Source organism: Glossina fuscipes, unplaced genomic scaffold (assembly GCF_014805625.2).
Source record: "Glossina fuscipes isolate IAEA_lab_2018 unplaced genomic scaffold, Yale_Gfus_2 0, whole genome shotgun sequence".
In the NCBI taxonomy this organism is placed as follows: Eukaryota; Metazoa; Arthropoda; class Insecta; order Diptera; family Glossinidae; genus Glossina; species Glossina fuscipes.
Window position 1 is genome coordinate 18,904,606 of NW_023998414.1, and position 16,828 is coordinate 18,921,433.

General features: G+C 34.4%; 1 protein-coding gene across 1 annotated transcript in view; it reads left to right on the forward strand.

The window, feature by feature from the left end:
- Positions 1–16,283, forward strand: part of LOC119639931 — a 153,337-nt gene extending 137,054 nt beyond the window's left edge. Inside the window, exons 11-13 of the mRNA XM_038037664.1 lie at positions 4,940–5,037; positions 9,716–10,000; positions 13,368–16,283. Of these exons, the coding sequence (XP_037893592.1) occupies positions 4,940–5,037; positions 9,716–10,000; positions 13,368–14,106 (1,122 nt within the window). The 3' untranslated portion in view covers positions 14,107–16,283. The remainder of the gene's footprint in view (positions 1–4,939; positions 5,038–9,715; positions 10,001–13,367) is intronic.
- Positions 16,284–16,828: the final 545 nt, after the last annotated feature.

The following is a 16,828-nucleotide window of genomic DNA, read 5'->3' on the forward strand; positions in this document are numbered from 1 at the left end:
GAAGTTTCAGAGACCCCTTAAAAGATATTAGAATGCATATTCGTGACTCGTGTCAATTTTAGAATAGAGCAAACCATATCAATCTTCTCCTCTGTCCATCTTCTCGTTCATCCGTTTCTCCGTCTGTCCGTCTGTCCGTCTGTCCATGTTTGCAATTGTTGCCTTCAAATTTGTTCAAACAAATTGATCAAAATTGCTCTTGCCTACCGTGCAGGAGCAGCTAAGTAGGTAAGATTACCAAGGACTCCCAAGTCAGTGCTCACGGGTGCAAATCTCAACTAAGGCAGAGTTTTCTTTCTTTGATCGTAGCTAAAGTGAGTGCTAAGTCGATAAAATTGCATAACACCCACTAGGTCGAGGTCACCGACTTTCTATTTCCTCCTCTTTCGTCTCTTCGTTTCGGACAGTCCCAGTTTTACTCGAATAGGGGTCAATCTCCTGAGTGACTGCCCATATCAAAAAGGAGAAAAAAAAAGAAGAAGAAGTTAAAGTAAGAACGCTCATCACTCAAAGTACACTAGATCCGTAATAAAAACTTCCTGATACCCTGATGGCAAAAATTGATAAAATCATTTGATCGTCGATATAAAATATTATCTTTAACAAATCTCTGCAAATAAGTTTCGCTTATACGAAACATCTTTCATTCCCTTCTCAGCCTCTGTATGCGCACGAATGAATCATTCTATATGGGAACTTAATCAAACTTGTACACTTTTATAACGTTTTTCTAAATTCCTTACAAAAGTTTATTTCACTTCTACGTGGTCGATGTGATATGATTAATATCTGCGTGATTGATATAGAAAGCAGGACATGTCGATGATTTCTATCTACTCTTATATCCAAATACTTACCGCATGATGCACAAATGTACGCATATTTTTCTTTGTGTAGACACTTTTTGAATGTCGAGCTAAATATTTTTTTAAGCTGACTTGTAAAAAACCCATAATCATAATATTTACGCCAAAATCTAAGTTGCTATTTGCTTGCTATAGGCTAAGGGCTAAGGGCAGGAAACTTATTTTTCTTAATGTGATAAAAAAAATATCTGGACATTAATTAATTTTAACTAACCACATATGTGCTCAGTTGCAACATCTTGTCTCTTGAGTTTTTTGCCATTAAACGAATTGCAGTAAGTGAATGCTTAAATCGACGTATGGACGTAAATAAATAAAGAATATCAAAAGATGCGTAATGTGAATTTTCAATTAATCAATATTCTCCAATACATCCATCGGTTATGTGTACAAAATTCGCACAAATGGTCCGTGCGTCCGTCTGATCGCTTAAGTCATATGCATATTCATTTCATTTTCATTCATTTTATTTTTATATTTTTTCATATTTTTCTCTACAGTTTGTACTTGCAACTCAACTCCTTCACTCACAATTATATTTAGCTAAAAAGTTTTATTTATTTTTTTTTTTTGCGCAGCAAACGTAAACATTCTCAAACCTCCAACCACAAGCGGACCCTTTCCTTGTGTATTTATTTATGTACGTTTAGTGTTGTCGGTCTGTATGTGTTGTCACACTCTAGCAATTTAATAGTATCCCCATGCATCCATATGTGTTGTTGTATCTTCTTCTTTTTTTTTTTTTTTTTTTTTGATGTTAAATGTGTGGTTGTAGAGAAGTCATAAATTCTCTCGATATGCTATTCTTTCCTCTTTCTTTCTGTGTTCTCTTTTGTATATTCTATCTTAGGATGTTCCGGTGTTAAGCGATGGCATTTACCATATTGACTCATTCATCTTGGGTGTGCCAAAAACTGCTATAATTGTGGGCCTGCAAGATGATTTTAAACGGAAATACCGACGTGACAGCAATATTAACATCGACTACGAAACTGAAAATGATGATGAGATAATGACTGCTATTTCAAACAATACATCATCACCTTATTCCGAGCAAGGCTCTGAAGAACAAATATGTTACGCTATTAACGCCGAAAGTGATGAATTTGTAATAGTACCACAGAGATCGCTGCCATCGCGCTGTAAATGGCATTCAAATCTACTGGCGACCGCTGACGTACAGGATGACTTTTCAGCCAGCTCAACTTCATATACGAGCAATTCGTCACAATCACCGCAGACAGCTAATACCGTTTCGTCAACAGCGGGTGATATGAAATATCTCACGACTAATACCGCGAACGACAAGTTACAATATCAATGCTTTTGCGATAATCAATAAACACAACGATAGTGTTCTTTGTGTTTAAATTCAATATTTTCTCTTATAATTAAATTATTAAAGCAAAGTAAAAATAACAAAACAAAACAAAAAATAATATGAAAAAAAAAAAAACAAAAAAATAGAAAAAAAGAATATTCCGTTTAAAGTTCATCTGTCGAAGGGAAAAGTAAAAAACGGTCATAAAGCTAACGCAGAGCTTCATATTAGGCTAGCATTCCCCACATATTTTTCGGTTAAATGGCAGCGAAGAATGAAAGGTAAAGAATGGAAAGCAAATAAACATCCATTTATAAAATGGACTAACACTTACAACTAAGCAGCCATGAACAGTTTGAGTCAAAGAAGGGAACGGGTAGTGAGAAAAAAAAAAAAAACTCTTACAGAGATGAGGCTTAGGCATTCCAATAACTTCTTCTTCAATCTGGGAACATATCCACTTATATCCCTAAGACATGTCGATCAGATTTCGCTGGGCAATGCTTAATTCTATTACAACGACAGGGAAAATTTTTTATTTTCGAGAAATTACATAAATAATGTTTTCTATTATTGTGAATTTATTTGACTACAAATACGTAGATGTTACTCTGATATTATTTAGCATTCCCTCTCATGTAAAATCGCAGCCATATAGTCGTTCCATCTAGTTAGACCGCTAATATAGTACAGCTTTTTAACTAAATAATGAAAAGTGAAACGATTTTATAAACAAAAGCACGAGTTATCGGGTTAATATATATGTATTCCTCTCTTTATTAACAATTGGCATTCATCGGCTTTGCAAGTTTCTTATCTTTTAAGATTTTCGAATTTACGTTAACCAAGCTTGCAATTACATCTTAATGGCCTTCGTCATGGGACTAATTGTCTTTGAATAAATGAGGTATCGTTTTGTTATTAAGCATTGATTGCACTAAGTAAATAAAAAGTCGATTAATCTCTCTCTCTCTCTCTCTCTCTCTCTCTCTCTCTCTCTCTCTCTCTCTGTCTGTCTGTCTCTCTCAGTTCCATTTGCCAAATAATAAAGTTGTCATCCTCATCTTCCTAAGAGCATTAAAATCTTGTTCACTTAAAGCTCACTGTAGTAGACAAAAAAAAAAAAAAAAAAAAAATGTAAGGATCTTTTTTACTTTTTTTTTTTATCCATTGTGTATGTAAAATGTCGTCTTTGAACTCTATGCCGACTAATGATCGAAATTATTTAAACGCATAACCTAAGTCTCTTCTACTGACACTCTACAAAATTCGATAGGAATAAATTTTTCACAGTATTGCATAGTATAATAATGTTATGAATTTCTAATGTATGCAAAATTTGTGAAGTGAGAATGTAAAGCGAACACTTTGTTCGACAATTCACTCGTGTCTTCAGAGCCACTTAAATCTGTTATATACATATCTGCCACTATGTTACTATTACTTTGTTAAGCTTATCATATTCCTGTCAATGAGATTTTAAATTACATAAATATAAAAAGCTTTAAAACAATATCTTCAGAATTTTGACTTTAAGTGATTCTTTTGGATTTGTTATCAATCTGCCTTAATACGAATAATTTTCTTTTAGCCTATCATAGATAAACGTTAAATATTAGATCTATCAAATATTATAAGAGGATCGTTTAAACCATGCGCGCCCGTTGGAAACATGATTGACACCTTAAAGAGTCTCTAAACCAAAATAGACTTGACTTCGACTTTTTTCGTGCCACACTATATAACAATGAGGCATATTTTTTTTTCCGAAATTTTGGAATTTTACTGGAAGCATTTAAGTTGGATTGTGATGTTGAAAAATCAGCCAAAGTAATAAGAATTCGTCAATAATTTTGAAAGAGTATGTAAATATGATTTTCTCTTTCTTTTCTTATTTAAAATTGTTTACGCAGTGCTGCCATAATTGCATAAAAATATAATTTAATATATATACGATATTTTATGTAAAATATATATGATTTACGATATATAATTTACGATATACGATATACGAGATACGATAAACGATAAACGATGTATACTGAGCGAATAAATCATAGGTCGATTTTACTTGCATTCAAATATCGTATATATGCGAGTGGTGGGTATTTTAAAAAGTTTGATACAATATCCAAATATAATTTCTTTGTTATGTTTGACACAAGCTTTCTCTGCCATTGTCTAACTATGCGTAAATACTTAGATATTAACCTACATTTCTCTGGTTACTTATGTGTACGTTTGCCTTCTTTATCTTATTCTTCATTTCATAATATTTCTTTGGCAATCTCAGGTCAATTTTTTTTTTTTTTTTTTTTTTTTTTTTTGTACCTTTTAGTTTCGGCTTTTTAATTAATTGAAAAGTTTCTCCATCAACTATCATATTTTATTCATATAGCAGCATCATGCTTTTTATTTCTACTTTTGTAATTTGTTTAAACAGTTGAGAGGGACGAACAACTGATTTCTTGCTTAGATCTTGCACAAATTAAAATATAATTTCCTGCTAAGTAAATTATTAGCAGAAAATTTTCCTGCTAAATAAATTATTAGCAGCAAATTTTACTAAAAAAAAAAAAAACAAATTTCTAAAATTTTCTAAAAAATTTTTTTTTTTTTTTGATAATTCGAATCACCGGGAAAATCTTGAAGCAAGCTAATGAGAGCATTTAGTTAATTATAAAATTGATTGATTGATTGATTGAGTGATTGATTAAGCGTTGTATTTAATAACTGTCACTTTAATTTGCAGCAACACATACGTCAATCTAAAGAGAGTAAATTAGACGAAATGGGTCGGCATTCGAAAGCACGTTCTCGTGACAATCTATCCGCAGTAGTTTCACCTAGGTGAGTGGACTTATGCTATATATCCATATATTTAATATTTTTATTCAAGTTTTCTCCACATATTAATGAAAATTTGCTTATAACGCTTTTCTATTCTATATACCCTGGAGTGCGTGGGAGTTAGTTAATTTGACTTTAAATATATTTCTACCCAATGTTACGAAAATTGATTGAAAATATTAGCCTTGACTTTCAAAAGTTTTGTCAAATTGTCGGTCGTTAATGGAAAATGTTTGCAAGTTATTAATATACATATTTAAGAATGCATAAGAGTTAATTAAATTTGTAACCATAACCTCAAAAATATATGAAGACTTGTTACTCACTACAATGGTTCAAAATTTCGATATATGTGCGCATAACAAATGTTATTTCTGACTCGTATTATATGGCAATGAAATGACAAATTTATCGCATCCTCCTCTTTTTTCAATTAATTATCGATACTCCGTGCCAAAGTGGGCCGAATGACCCCTTTTATAATAAAGAAAGCAATATCTTTTACGATAAACGCAGAACGTAAGTGACCAAATTAATGAATGTTGTCACCAAAAAAGGTTGCCACTGGCAGTGTAGTAGCGATTGTAAAAAATATTATGTGTTATCGGTACCTCTATCAGCTGATACGTTCTGGCAAGCAAAAAAAAAAAAAAAAAAGGGAACAAATGGAAGACAGAAGAAGATTGTTGGCCCGCAAGGAGAAACAAGAACTCTATGTAATATCTTTTTGTAAACAAATTAAAAAATAAAACTGCAGTCATCAAAATGTTACAATTTTGTGTAACACTAAATATAAATATAATTGTGAAGAAAAGGTTTTTTTTTTTTTTTTTGTACAACAACTAACAACTAACAAATTCAATGAGTTTATTGATGCTTTTACCCATTGCGTACACAGGTGCATCTTTCGAAATGTACTCGTTTTCTTCTTACAAAAGACTATGCGGTCGACAAGAGAGGGCAAGATACAAAGTGAGCTTTGCATTTCGAATGACATTCTCAATCGACAGCCTATCAATATATATAAGTGGAGTCTGTGAGTAGTATAGTGTAGTGCTGTCTCCTATTTACTGCACAGAGAAGATAACAAATATGCAACTCTTTATATTCCTGGCATGAGAATGTAAAGTGACTTCCATTAAATAGGACATGTGTTCGAAGTATTAAATATATCAATCAAGGTGCTAGGCTTTCTGGAATGTTATCGAAATTAGATCACTGCTGCCGATTTACAAATTCTTTGCGCCAATTGTAGCCAATAAATGTTAGATTAACATTTATACATATATGTGTGGGTGGAGATGTCAAGTGAGTGAACCGATATCGACGAAGTCAGTTATCATTTATTAAAAATTTATTAAAAATAGTAATTTACAAACAATCGACATAAAGACTTAGAGAGATGTTCTGAGTAAACAAGTTGAGTAATGAAAAAATTACCAAATAAATTTCAAGGACTTCCTACCCCAGACAGTTCAGGTGCGCCTAAGGGGTATCTCTACTTTCTTTGCTATCGCGTCAAAACTTTAAAGGTTAAATAATATCTCTCGCATTTTGCGTACGGCATCGCACTTGAAAACGATGACAAGCACGCAAGCAGAAAGCATATGTGATGGTACTTGAATAGCAGTCAAGTTTTTAAGAGCATATAAAGTGTGTGCGACAAAGTGTGCAACCAGTAAGCAATGTCTCTTATTACATTATAATGAGTGATATAAAAGCTCTCCGCGGTCTTTTGATCTGCTTTTGAGCTTCTTTTTATTGCCTGCTCTTTTTCAATGATTCCAACCGTTATGTGGATGATGTTTGGCGCCTCCGCTATCTTTTGACAGCTTGCGTGCCGGTCTTCCTCTGGCAGTTGTAAAATTTCATCGACTTTTTCAGTGATTGCGAGGTGCATTTTTGAAATCGAGCCGGGCAAACCACTTCTGAGCCCTTCGTCCGCTCACAGCGTACACTTCACAAATTTTTCGGCATGGTTTATTTTCTTTAATAGTAAAGAAGCATCACATGGCGTATTTCATCAGATATTTCACACATTTTCAAATCAATATAATCTTTTGCACGAGCAAACATTTAGAAAACTATCTTCACGAAAAATGTAAGCAGAAATGTCACCTTTTACGCAGATTTACGTTTGAGACAATCAGGTGAGCGTTGCCCGATATATAGGCATCAACTTGATTTAGTGAGAAAAAAACGCGGAGAACTTTTATATTCAACGGTTAAGCGCGTTATTCAAAGGACATGTAAGATCGAAAGGCAACGCTAAAGTCACCTCGAAAGGAATTCAAGATTCGCCAATCAGTTTCAACAAATACTTAAATATTATTAAACATGAACAGGACAGTCAAGGTCTTTTTTTCACTGAAGTTCTCCGTGGATCGATAGCAAATGTTTGGAGGCTTTCTTTTTCTTAAAGATTCTTTTCCATTTTCAAGCCAATTTGAGCTTGATCTGTGAACCAGCTTTCATCTAAACCAGAGAAGAGCGGATATGACGTAACCAAAGTATTATTTGACATCTGGCGCACTTAGTTCCTATTGTTTTTATAGATAATAAATACTTACTAGCTCATCGTTCATTATCAGAACAAAAAGTACTGGATGTCAGGATGAAAAAAGAAACCATTTTTCCTTTAATTTCATTTTTCAATTATAATGAAACTACAATTCGAATTCAATGAAATCAATAGTGCTATTAGAAAATAATGCAAAGGTAGTAAGTAATTTTGCGATAGAACAGTTTGTTAAATTTCGCATTAAATTTGAAACTGTTTCAGTTAGTACATCATCTCCTGAATCCTCTTTGTTTTTTTGATTGACTAAATTTTAGAAGAAAAAGAAATATAATCCAAAGTTGGTGGTAGGATTTGTGAAACAGAAACGGAAACAGAAACGTCAAAAACCAATTCAGATTAAAGCGATTTGCATACGACTGCTCAGAGGGAAATCTTGTCGAAGACAAACTAAAACTAAAGCCGAAGCACTTGTACATACTTGCAACATATCAGACACAGGTCAATAAAAGTACTGTAACCTCAAGCGCAAAAAAAATTTTTTTTGCTCTTTTGCTGTACCTTCTTTTCATAGATAAAAGAGTTTTACTCCATCCAAGATGCTATGAGGGAAATATGAATGATTATGGAAATTTTAATCTACTTCAAAACCTTGCAGCTCTGCCATATAACGACGACAATATGACAGCAAATAAGAAAATAATAATCGGTTGCGACCGAATCTTTTGTACCCATCGTCGTTATTCTATAAAAATTAGGTGGGTGTAGCTAATTTTTTCTGGAAACTTATTTTATGTAAATTTATTATTATTATTATTATTATTATTATTATTATTATAAACTTAGCCAGAGAATAAATTCTAAGACTAAAGTCTTAAAGCACTAGCATCTAAGGCTTTCGGCTTTCTACCGCACTTGAGATTTGAACCCACGACCATTGAGTTGCTAGTCGAGACTCTTGCCTACTCGACCACTCAGGCGGATTTTATGTAAATTTATATCGCGTGTCTGTTCTATTTTACGATCAACGCGCAAAAGACCCCGAAAAACAAGATATTCACAATTTTGGTTGTATAGACTTGCAGGCGTTGCAGGCGTGCTCTTCGCCCGGTCTAGGCTATTTTCAAAACCTTTTTCCAACCTCTAAGCAATGTAATCATTTTCGCTAACGGGAGAATGTTTATCACTGATGCTACACAGTTGGTGGCTGATGAATAGTTGATGGGCAGATGGACAATCTAATAGATAGACAAGCTGAGGCGCATTTAGAATTTGGAACTGGCCAAAAGTTTCTATACTTTATGGGGTTTTTAAAGCTTGCTCCTGCGCGTCGTAAAAGTATTGAGAAAAAAATAAATGTAACAAACTATAATATTAGGTAGCCGGGATCGATTTTCTCCACTTTTTGTACAGGCATTACAGCATCATCCACAGATGTATCTTGAAATTTTTGCAAATTTATCTGCTGCAGCTTGTGAGTACTGAGCAAAGCACCAAATTTTTATTTCTTTTGAAAAATAAAGGTTTTTTACAGTTTACGTAGTATTGTAGGCGTGCCGTTTTGCCGATTTAACCCATTCCAAATATCAATATGTGCGCAGAAACCTTTCAATTCCTTTGACAAATTTTAAGTCGATAGCTTCATTTTTGCGGCCAGAAGAATGCTTACAACAGACACTGTGCAAACGGAGAGATGGACAGATGGACATGTTTTAATCGAATTTAGAATTTAATGCTGATCAAGCAAGCTGGATATGTGTATATGCATTTTGTGAGATCTCTAAAGCTACCGCCTGGGCGTTGCAAACATTTTGATAAAATGAATATTCCGTTCACCGTTCGGTGATGTGCATAATAACGATACCTTAACTAACACATTCGCTAGGCAGGACGAAATATTTATATTTCGTTGAAGATTTAAGCTCGGTATCGAAGCTTAATGTATTTATTGCAGAGAAATACATTTTAATAGGAAATATGTTGATTTTGTATTATTGAAATATAAAAATAGAGGAAAGCTTAGAAATCGATTTATTGATAGCATACCGGTTCTTTGATACGTAACTATATTGATAGGCGTTAAGAAGGGACATTTTAAAGAAATATTGTCACGATTGACATTTACAATTATTAGCATCATTTGATTCAATTGAATTTCAGGCAAAAGCACTCGCAGACCTCATTACAAATACTCGACGATGTTTCCAACCGTTATTATCGTGAAGTGGAAGCCATTGCAGTGCAATCAGCAAAAGAAAAAGACCACAGCATATTGCGTCACCAACAACATGATATGATTGTACAAACTAGTCTCTACAATACCGATGATTCCTCGACAAGTACCATTACCGCACCACCGCAACCGCCACAGCGACCTACACAATCAACAGCAACAGTAACACAAATTCCGCATCCCAGAGCTTGCGACATGAGTTGCCAGACAAGGTACGCATGCATACAATTGATATAAATAGTTAAATATATATAGATGCGCGCGTATGTGTGTATGTGTGTGTATATATGTGTGTGTTTGTGTGTGTATATGTGTGTTTTTATGTGCATAGAATGATTCCCTGCTGCAATAAGTAGTATTGTAAAATTGTAAAACAAATATGTATGTATATATATATATATATATAAGTACGTGTATGGATACGTGTATGGGTATTAGAAATTTCAAAGTATTAAAAGTTAATGCTTAATACTTTTGCGGAAGCATCAGGATATCCTAAAAATTTCGTTTGTGTACAAAAACTCGAGCGTCGATACCTTATTTGAAAAAAAAAAAAAAAAAAACAAGAGGAAAAGTAAGTAAAACAATCTTTTGGATTTTAAAAATTTTACAGATACATTCAACGAATCAATTTTATGCATTAAATGCATTTGATTTGCAAACATTAATTGCTTAGTATTTTTAGCCGACGGCCATTCAGATATATACATTTCATGTATTCGCTTTCAAATACATTTAAAATACAAGATCTCATCTTCATATATAACTAAGAGCAATATAAATATTGCTCTAAAATCACTTTACGGGGAGGATTCAAAACGACGAAGAATGCTTAAAGTAAATCTGCAATCATTCTTTTAACTCATAATTTACTTATTTACCTACACATGAAATTCAGCTAACACAACATAAAGCCGAATTAGATTGAGACTTAAAAATAAATCTTATCTACTTACCATAAATACTTTTATGAAATTTAAAAAAATGATAAAAAAAAAAAAATAAAGAAAAATCAAAACCAAAAGGCAGAAAGAAGAAGAAAAAAATGCATATACACGTCTAGGACAGAGGTGCGCTTTCAAACGGGCAATAGATCCGTATGGGGACTGCACCCGCAAACCATTGCAAACATGCAGAAACTTGGCAATCAATTGTAGTAAACATATTTAGTTCTCTCTACGAATCATATGTGGTTTCATCAGTTAACAGTTGCCCTAAATACGGCATAGGTAGAGCTCGCTGCTTGTAGAAACTAGTTTTGATAGGATTTGAAGAGTCAGATAATAATAGGATTAGATTGAAGATTTGTAGATTGTAGATTTTTGTAAGGGCATCTATAAATAGGTTGAAAAACTCATAGTTCTCATGTATCTACATTGATTGAACTTTATCAAAATAACGCTTGCTAGACGAACGATTACGAATATTCCAGTTTATCTTCCCTCATGGTGTCGGCCGTTCAATACCAGCGCCATTTATTAATTTAACTAAGAAGGAAGCAGCAAGATTAAATCTATGTTTCTCTATTCAGTCAACATGGCACCTACAGGGAGGAGACCACACATCTAAGGCATATTCAAGTGTTGCTCTCACCAAGCTAATAAATAGCCTTCTTGTAACATCTAGATCGTCAAGCTCGCTAGACCGCCGTTTAACAAAGCCAAGTACAAATGCAGCTTTATTTATAGATAATATATAGGATTTAGATAGATATAGGATTTAAACGAATGAAATACTCAATCGAAAATGAATTCCGTTTAGAGAAGGAAAGCTTCTTGTACTTTTTTGGAATTAATTTCATAAAATTTTCCAAGCAGCACGTATCCAGGTTGTCTTAATCCGACTGAAAAAAATGAGAGTGCGATTCCATAATAAAAGGTATGAGGGAAACGATTTCACCTGATCAGGATATGGCTGAACTTAATCACCGAGTGGAAATCATTGATGTACAGAATGGGGCCTAAGTGGCCCCCTTGGGGTATGCCTGGCTTCACGGGAAGTTCATCAGATGTGATGGAGTTGACAATAGCTCTAAGTAATCCATTATGAAGATAAGAGCCTATCTATCTATGTATCTATTTTATAGGTTGCATCGTCGTTGTATGAGGATATTATTTCGAGACTTATCCCTAAGAATAAAGAATAAATTTTTTTTGCTAAAGACTTTGATGACCATAACAGTTTGTTTAGCATATTTTCGACGTTTACCGTAGCAACGGGAATTTTGAAAAATGATATGACTCTTAATTGTGTTGTAGGCACTTAAAAAAAATGCCAACTTGACTTAAATTAAGAGACAAAACTTTTGCTGCAAGATAGCTTCATATCTACACAGGAGATGTCCTATGCTACCGTGGACATAAATACTACGCTTCATGGTCATATTAGAAGCCGGAAAAGAAGTATTCCAAATGACAGAAAAAGATGGACGAAATGAGTCTGGTCGTGTGTGTGTCTTGTTGCCTTCCAGGTGCACGGGAAGAGCTACGTAGGGCTAACGGGGTATAACATTTATGCGTAATTTTATATGAACTGCACAATATCCGAACAATATCTCACATTTATCGAACTACGACTCTTTCTTATCTATCTCAGCCAGAGCCAATTTTTTTTTTTTTTTTTTGCACAAAAAGACGATATGCATTTCCAGTGCAGTCACAGGTTACGTAATGATCAAAGCGCGGATCTGCTTTCGTGATAAATGATTTAAATATTCATTCATATGATTCCATCATAGTAGAATGCATATGAACAACATCTGTGAAGATGAATTATCGAAATCGGCAGCAAGTAAGTAAATGATTTATTCGTTACGGATCTCAAAATTCGATCAAAATTTCGAAATGAAAGACCCTCCCCGCTCTCTTCGACTCGATGAAATGCTTATTCAGCATCTTGGAAGACTTTATTTTATTTCATGAATAGCATGAGCATCTACTGTGAAACTAAACCTTGATCAAAAAAACAAACTTAAAAAGCATTGTATAAATACTCAAATATTTTCAATTCGTTTACCAACAATGGGGCAAAAAAAAAAAAAAAAACAATAGCTTAAGTCGATGGTTACAATGAGAAAATTGCATCACTCCAAGTATGAATTGTTATTTCTCCATACGTTACCCACAGCGACCATTAACTGTTTGCAAGTCTCAATCGAATACCTCTGGGAAAATCGTCCCAGATCAAATGAATGGGTCATTACGGAAAATGAAGCATATGTTGAGTGTGTAAACAAGTCGCTCTCTCAAGCATTGCCTCTGATTGTATCACCATAGAAAAAAGGTTATGATTACGAGTAAAGTTGAATTTTGCAAACAAACAAAAAAAAGTCCCGAAAATTATGGATCATCGGTTGACAGGTAACTCGTATTACGCATCTATGATTTCATAAGAGCACATAACGCTTCATACTTGTCCATCGATGGTACTATGTGAAAAATGTTAAAATATGTTACATTGTAAGCATGACAGGGCGGATGAAGTAAGAGGAACTTGTACAAAGGCTTATTATATAATTAAGGAATTTATTAATTTTTACAAGTATTCAGTAATATATATTGGAATTGTTTTCTTTAACAGGGAATCGCTATTTGCTACTTCGACCTTCTTGCGTCAAAAATCAAAAACATCTATTCTGAATGGCAATGGTGGTGGTGGTGGCAGCAGTACTGATGGACGAAGTGATAGAGGGACTATCGAAAGTGTGCCACCACCGCCACGTTTTTCTACGTTTGGCTACGAAACGCAACAAAAAGTTTCTGCCCCCACAGCCCCATTGACAGTAACAGCCGTGTCGCGACGCAATATGCACGTGCCACAAGAGTCCATAGAACTGAAGCAAAGACATAGTTCATTACTGCCACAACATCAACTACAACAGCATCATCATCAGCAGCAACAATATCAACAACAACAACAACAGCTACAGCAACATCAACAGCAACAGCAACAACAACAGCTACAACAACAACAACAACAACAACAGCAACATCAACAGCATTTATATCATCGAGCACCGCAAGAACTGTGTCATCATCATCACCAACATCAACAGCACTTACAGCAAAAGCAACAAACACTGCCGCATTGTCAACAACGTCAACATATACCGCAACAGCAACAACATCATCATATTCCCGCGGCTAACGTATCCAATGTACCAAGCACAACAAACGCCGTTGCAACGGCGATATCAGCAGGTCACAGAGCTATTGCTGCTGATACCGGTAAAAGTAAACCAACAAAAACTGACGAATCGAAAGTATTCATCGATATTAGAAATTCAGCGCCCGATGTTATCATAATGACATCACATTGACAATTAAGGAATTTTAATGACGGCCATAATAACTACGCAGACGATATAGTTGTTATTCTCTCACCCGAGATGATATCATTAGTTCTCTATTCTGGCTCATGTCTAGACTTCTTGTTTTGTCAAATTAAATTTCGATATTTTTTTATTGCCATAACTGATACAGACAACAAAACCCAGATATTGGCTTATTGCTGACACAGCCATCAACACTACTCTTGCTTGTAACGTAGTATTGTGCTTGTCGGATATTCCTTTTGCATCTCGTATATAACTTCTTGCGCTGTTCGTGTCATCATCATGCAGTTCGCTTAGTAACACCCTGCACCCCTCACATGAAATGGTTCGTTCGTCCCTTTTCGCTACTCTTTTTTTAGCTATCATCTCATTGTCACAGTTTACAAAGCAATTATTAATAACAAGCAACATCGTTTTTGCCAACGTCTGCTGTTACTTTTGCTTTTGTATTATGTGTATGTGTGCTTCTGCGTATATGTGCGCACACACATATAAGCATTCGTCCTTTCATATTCGTACATGTGCATCGTTTTGTACTCTCGAAACAGAAAAAGTGAATATGTTATATGCACTGACAAACGCAGGGACGCCTCGCTTGTTTGTTCCTTAGTTTATCCGTACGTTGGAATGTGGTGGACATGATTCATATAAATACCAAAAAACGAAAAAAGAAAATAAAAATAAAAAAATAAAAAAATATGTTGAATAAAGAATAAAGCGACAATTTGCATGATATCCATGCGGCATTTGGAGTGCATTCACGTACGCACGCATGCTAAACAAGATCGTATATAAAGCGAGGGTACTTATGTTAAAATTCTATTAGCTTACGAAAATCAAACTTTGTTTGGTTTTAATTGGGCTGAAAAAGCATTTTTTTGTAGAACTCTGTGTACTCTGCTATAACTGTCGTCTTCTAACTTTATTACCGAAATATTTGGCATAACTTTTAAATCATTGCACATAAAAATCTTGCTTTCTTGATCGGAAATTGATATTTCAATGCGTGTACATAAGTAAATGTGTACTTAAAAAAACGTAAATTCTTTATAGCAATTGTGATGCGATGAAAAGTGAATATTGACAGTTTTTGTGCTATAAGCCGAGAGAGAGGACATCAGAAAGGACATTATCAGCATGTTCTGCATGTCTGCGCCTGGGAATGTGACAAGTCATCGAACTGGACGGATTGTTGATCTGACAATTGCATTTTGCACATAATCTTATCCACAAATATTGATGCGAAAAACATTTTGCCACTCATTTAAAACATATGCAAGCATGTGATGCCAATAAACCTGCTTGCGAATGACCATAACTTCGCGTACATAAGTTCGCCTACGTACATTTCCATCTGTTGTTTCCATCGTATGTCAAGTCTGAAGGGTAAGTGCACGAGTGCTTACATATTATGCGGTATATATTGTTTATTTGCACAATTTGCTTCTTTTTTTTTCTCTCTCTCTCTTTTTTAAATCCCTTCTGCCAAAAAGTTTCAGAACACCGTACAGTCAAACAGAATAACGCCATCGAATATTCAAGATAATACATTCATTGTTGTCACCAAGGGGTAAAGAGATATTTATTTTCTTTTGTCATTTTATTCATAATAACCCCAAGTTCCATTTATCTGTCCGTGATTTATTGTTGGATCCTGTAACACGTTCACAATAGATCAAAGCTAAAAGTATGCCTTAAGAATTTCAATACGATTTCATCGATGCGTCAACACGTTGAAGTTAAAATTCGTTACAAATGTTCCCGCAAGTCCGATAAAAAAAAGAAAAAAACAACAATATGACAATGATTCCATTGCTAAAAAAGACAACAAAAAATATTAACTATATGTCGCATAGCCGATAGTAGACAGGAATCGCGGCTATCACGTTGACGCTCGTGGTTTTAAGTCTTGAGCTTACTTGGCATAATACTGACCGCTTGGAGGCTGCGTAAGGCTGCGTCCACTTCTCGTCTCTTCCCTCTTTCCTCTTTCTTCTTTCCTTTTCCCCACTTTCTCCTGAATATCACGCATAGAGGACAACCTTTGAGTGATTGTTTATATTAATGTTCAGCCGAAAAGTGCCCCATGCTATTTATCTTGGGATAATTTTCTATAATAAAAAAAAAAAAAAAAAAAAATTCGAGTCTATTGAAGTTAAAAATATACTTTTCCGCAGATAATATATTCGTTCCTCGTTCATTGCAACTTAATGTTCATAGGTTGTAAGTGAGTGGGCGTAAATTTCAAAATGCATGAATTATAGAAAAGTTTTTAAGACACTTCAAGGGAGGTAGTTAGGTAGATAATGGATAACAAAAGATGGTCGAACCTTTGGCAAACTATTATTTACTAACATAATACATCGATTGGAATGTATATACTTTTAGTTATACTATTCGAATATTTGCACATTAAAGGCAGCAAAGTGTTTCCATTTCATTGCATTGCGTTGCAAAACTTCCTGTCAATTAATTATATTTTATAATCATGCGAACAAAATCAAATGAATAGCGAGAAAATCGAAATTTTCTGTGCAAGGTACAGATCATAATGAAACGCACTCAATACCGCGCGTCATTAATAAAAAGAGAAGGTCTCTTAATGAAAAGGTCGGTCAAACAATTGTAATTTTGTTATGAACTTCTCAACCGGAATTTATTTGCTTAGCTTTTCCACGTCTACAGTTTCAGTTAATGGCATAAATTG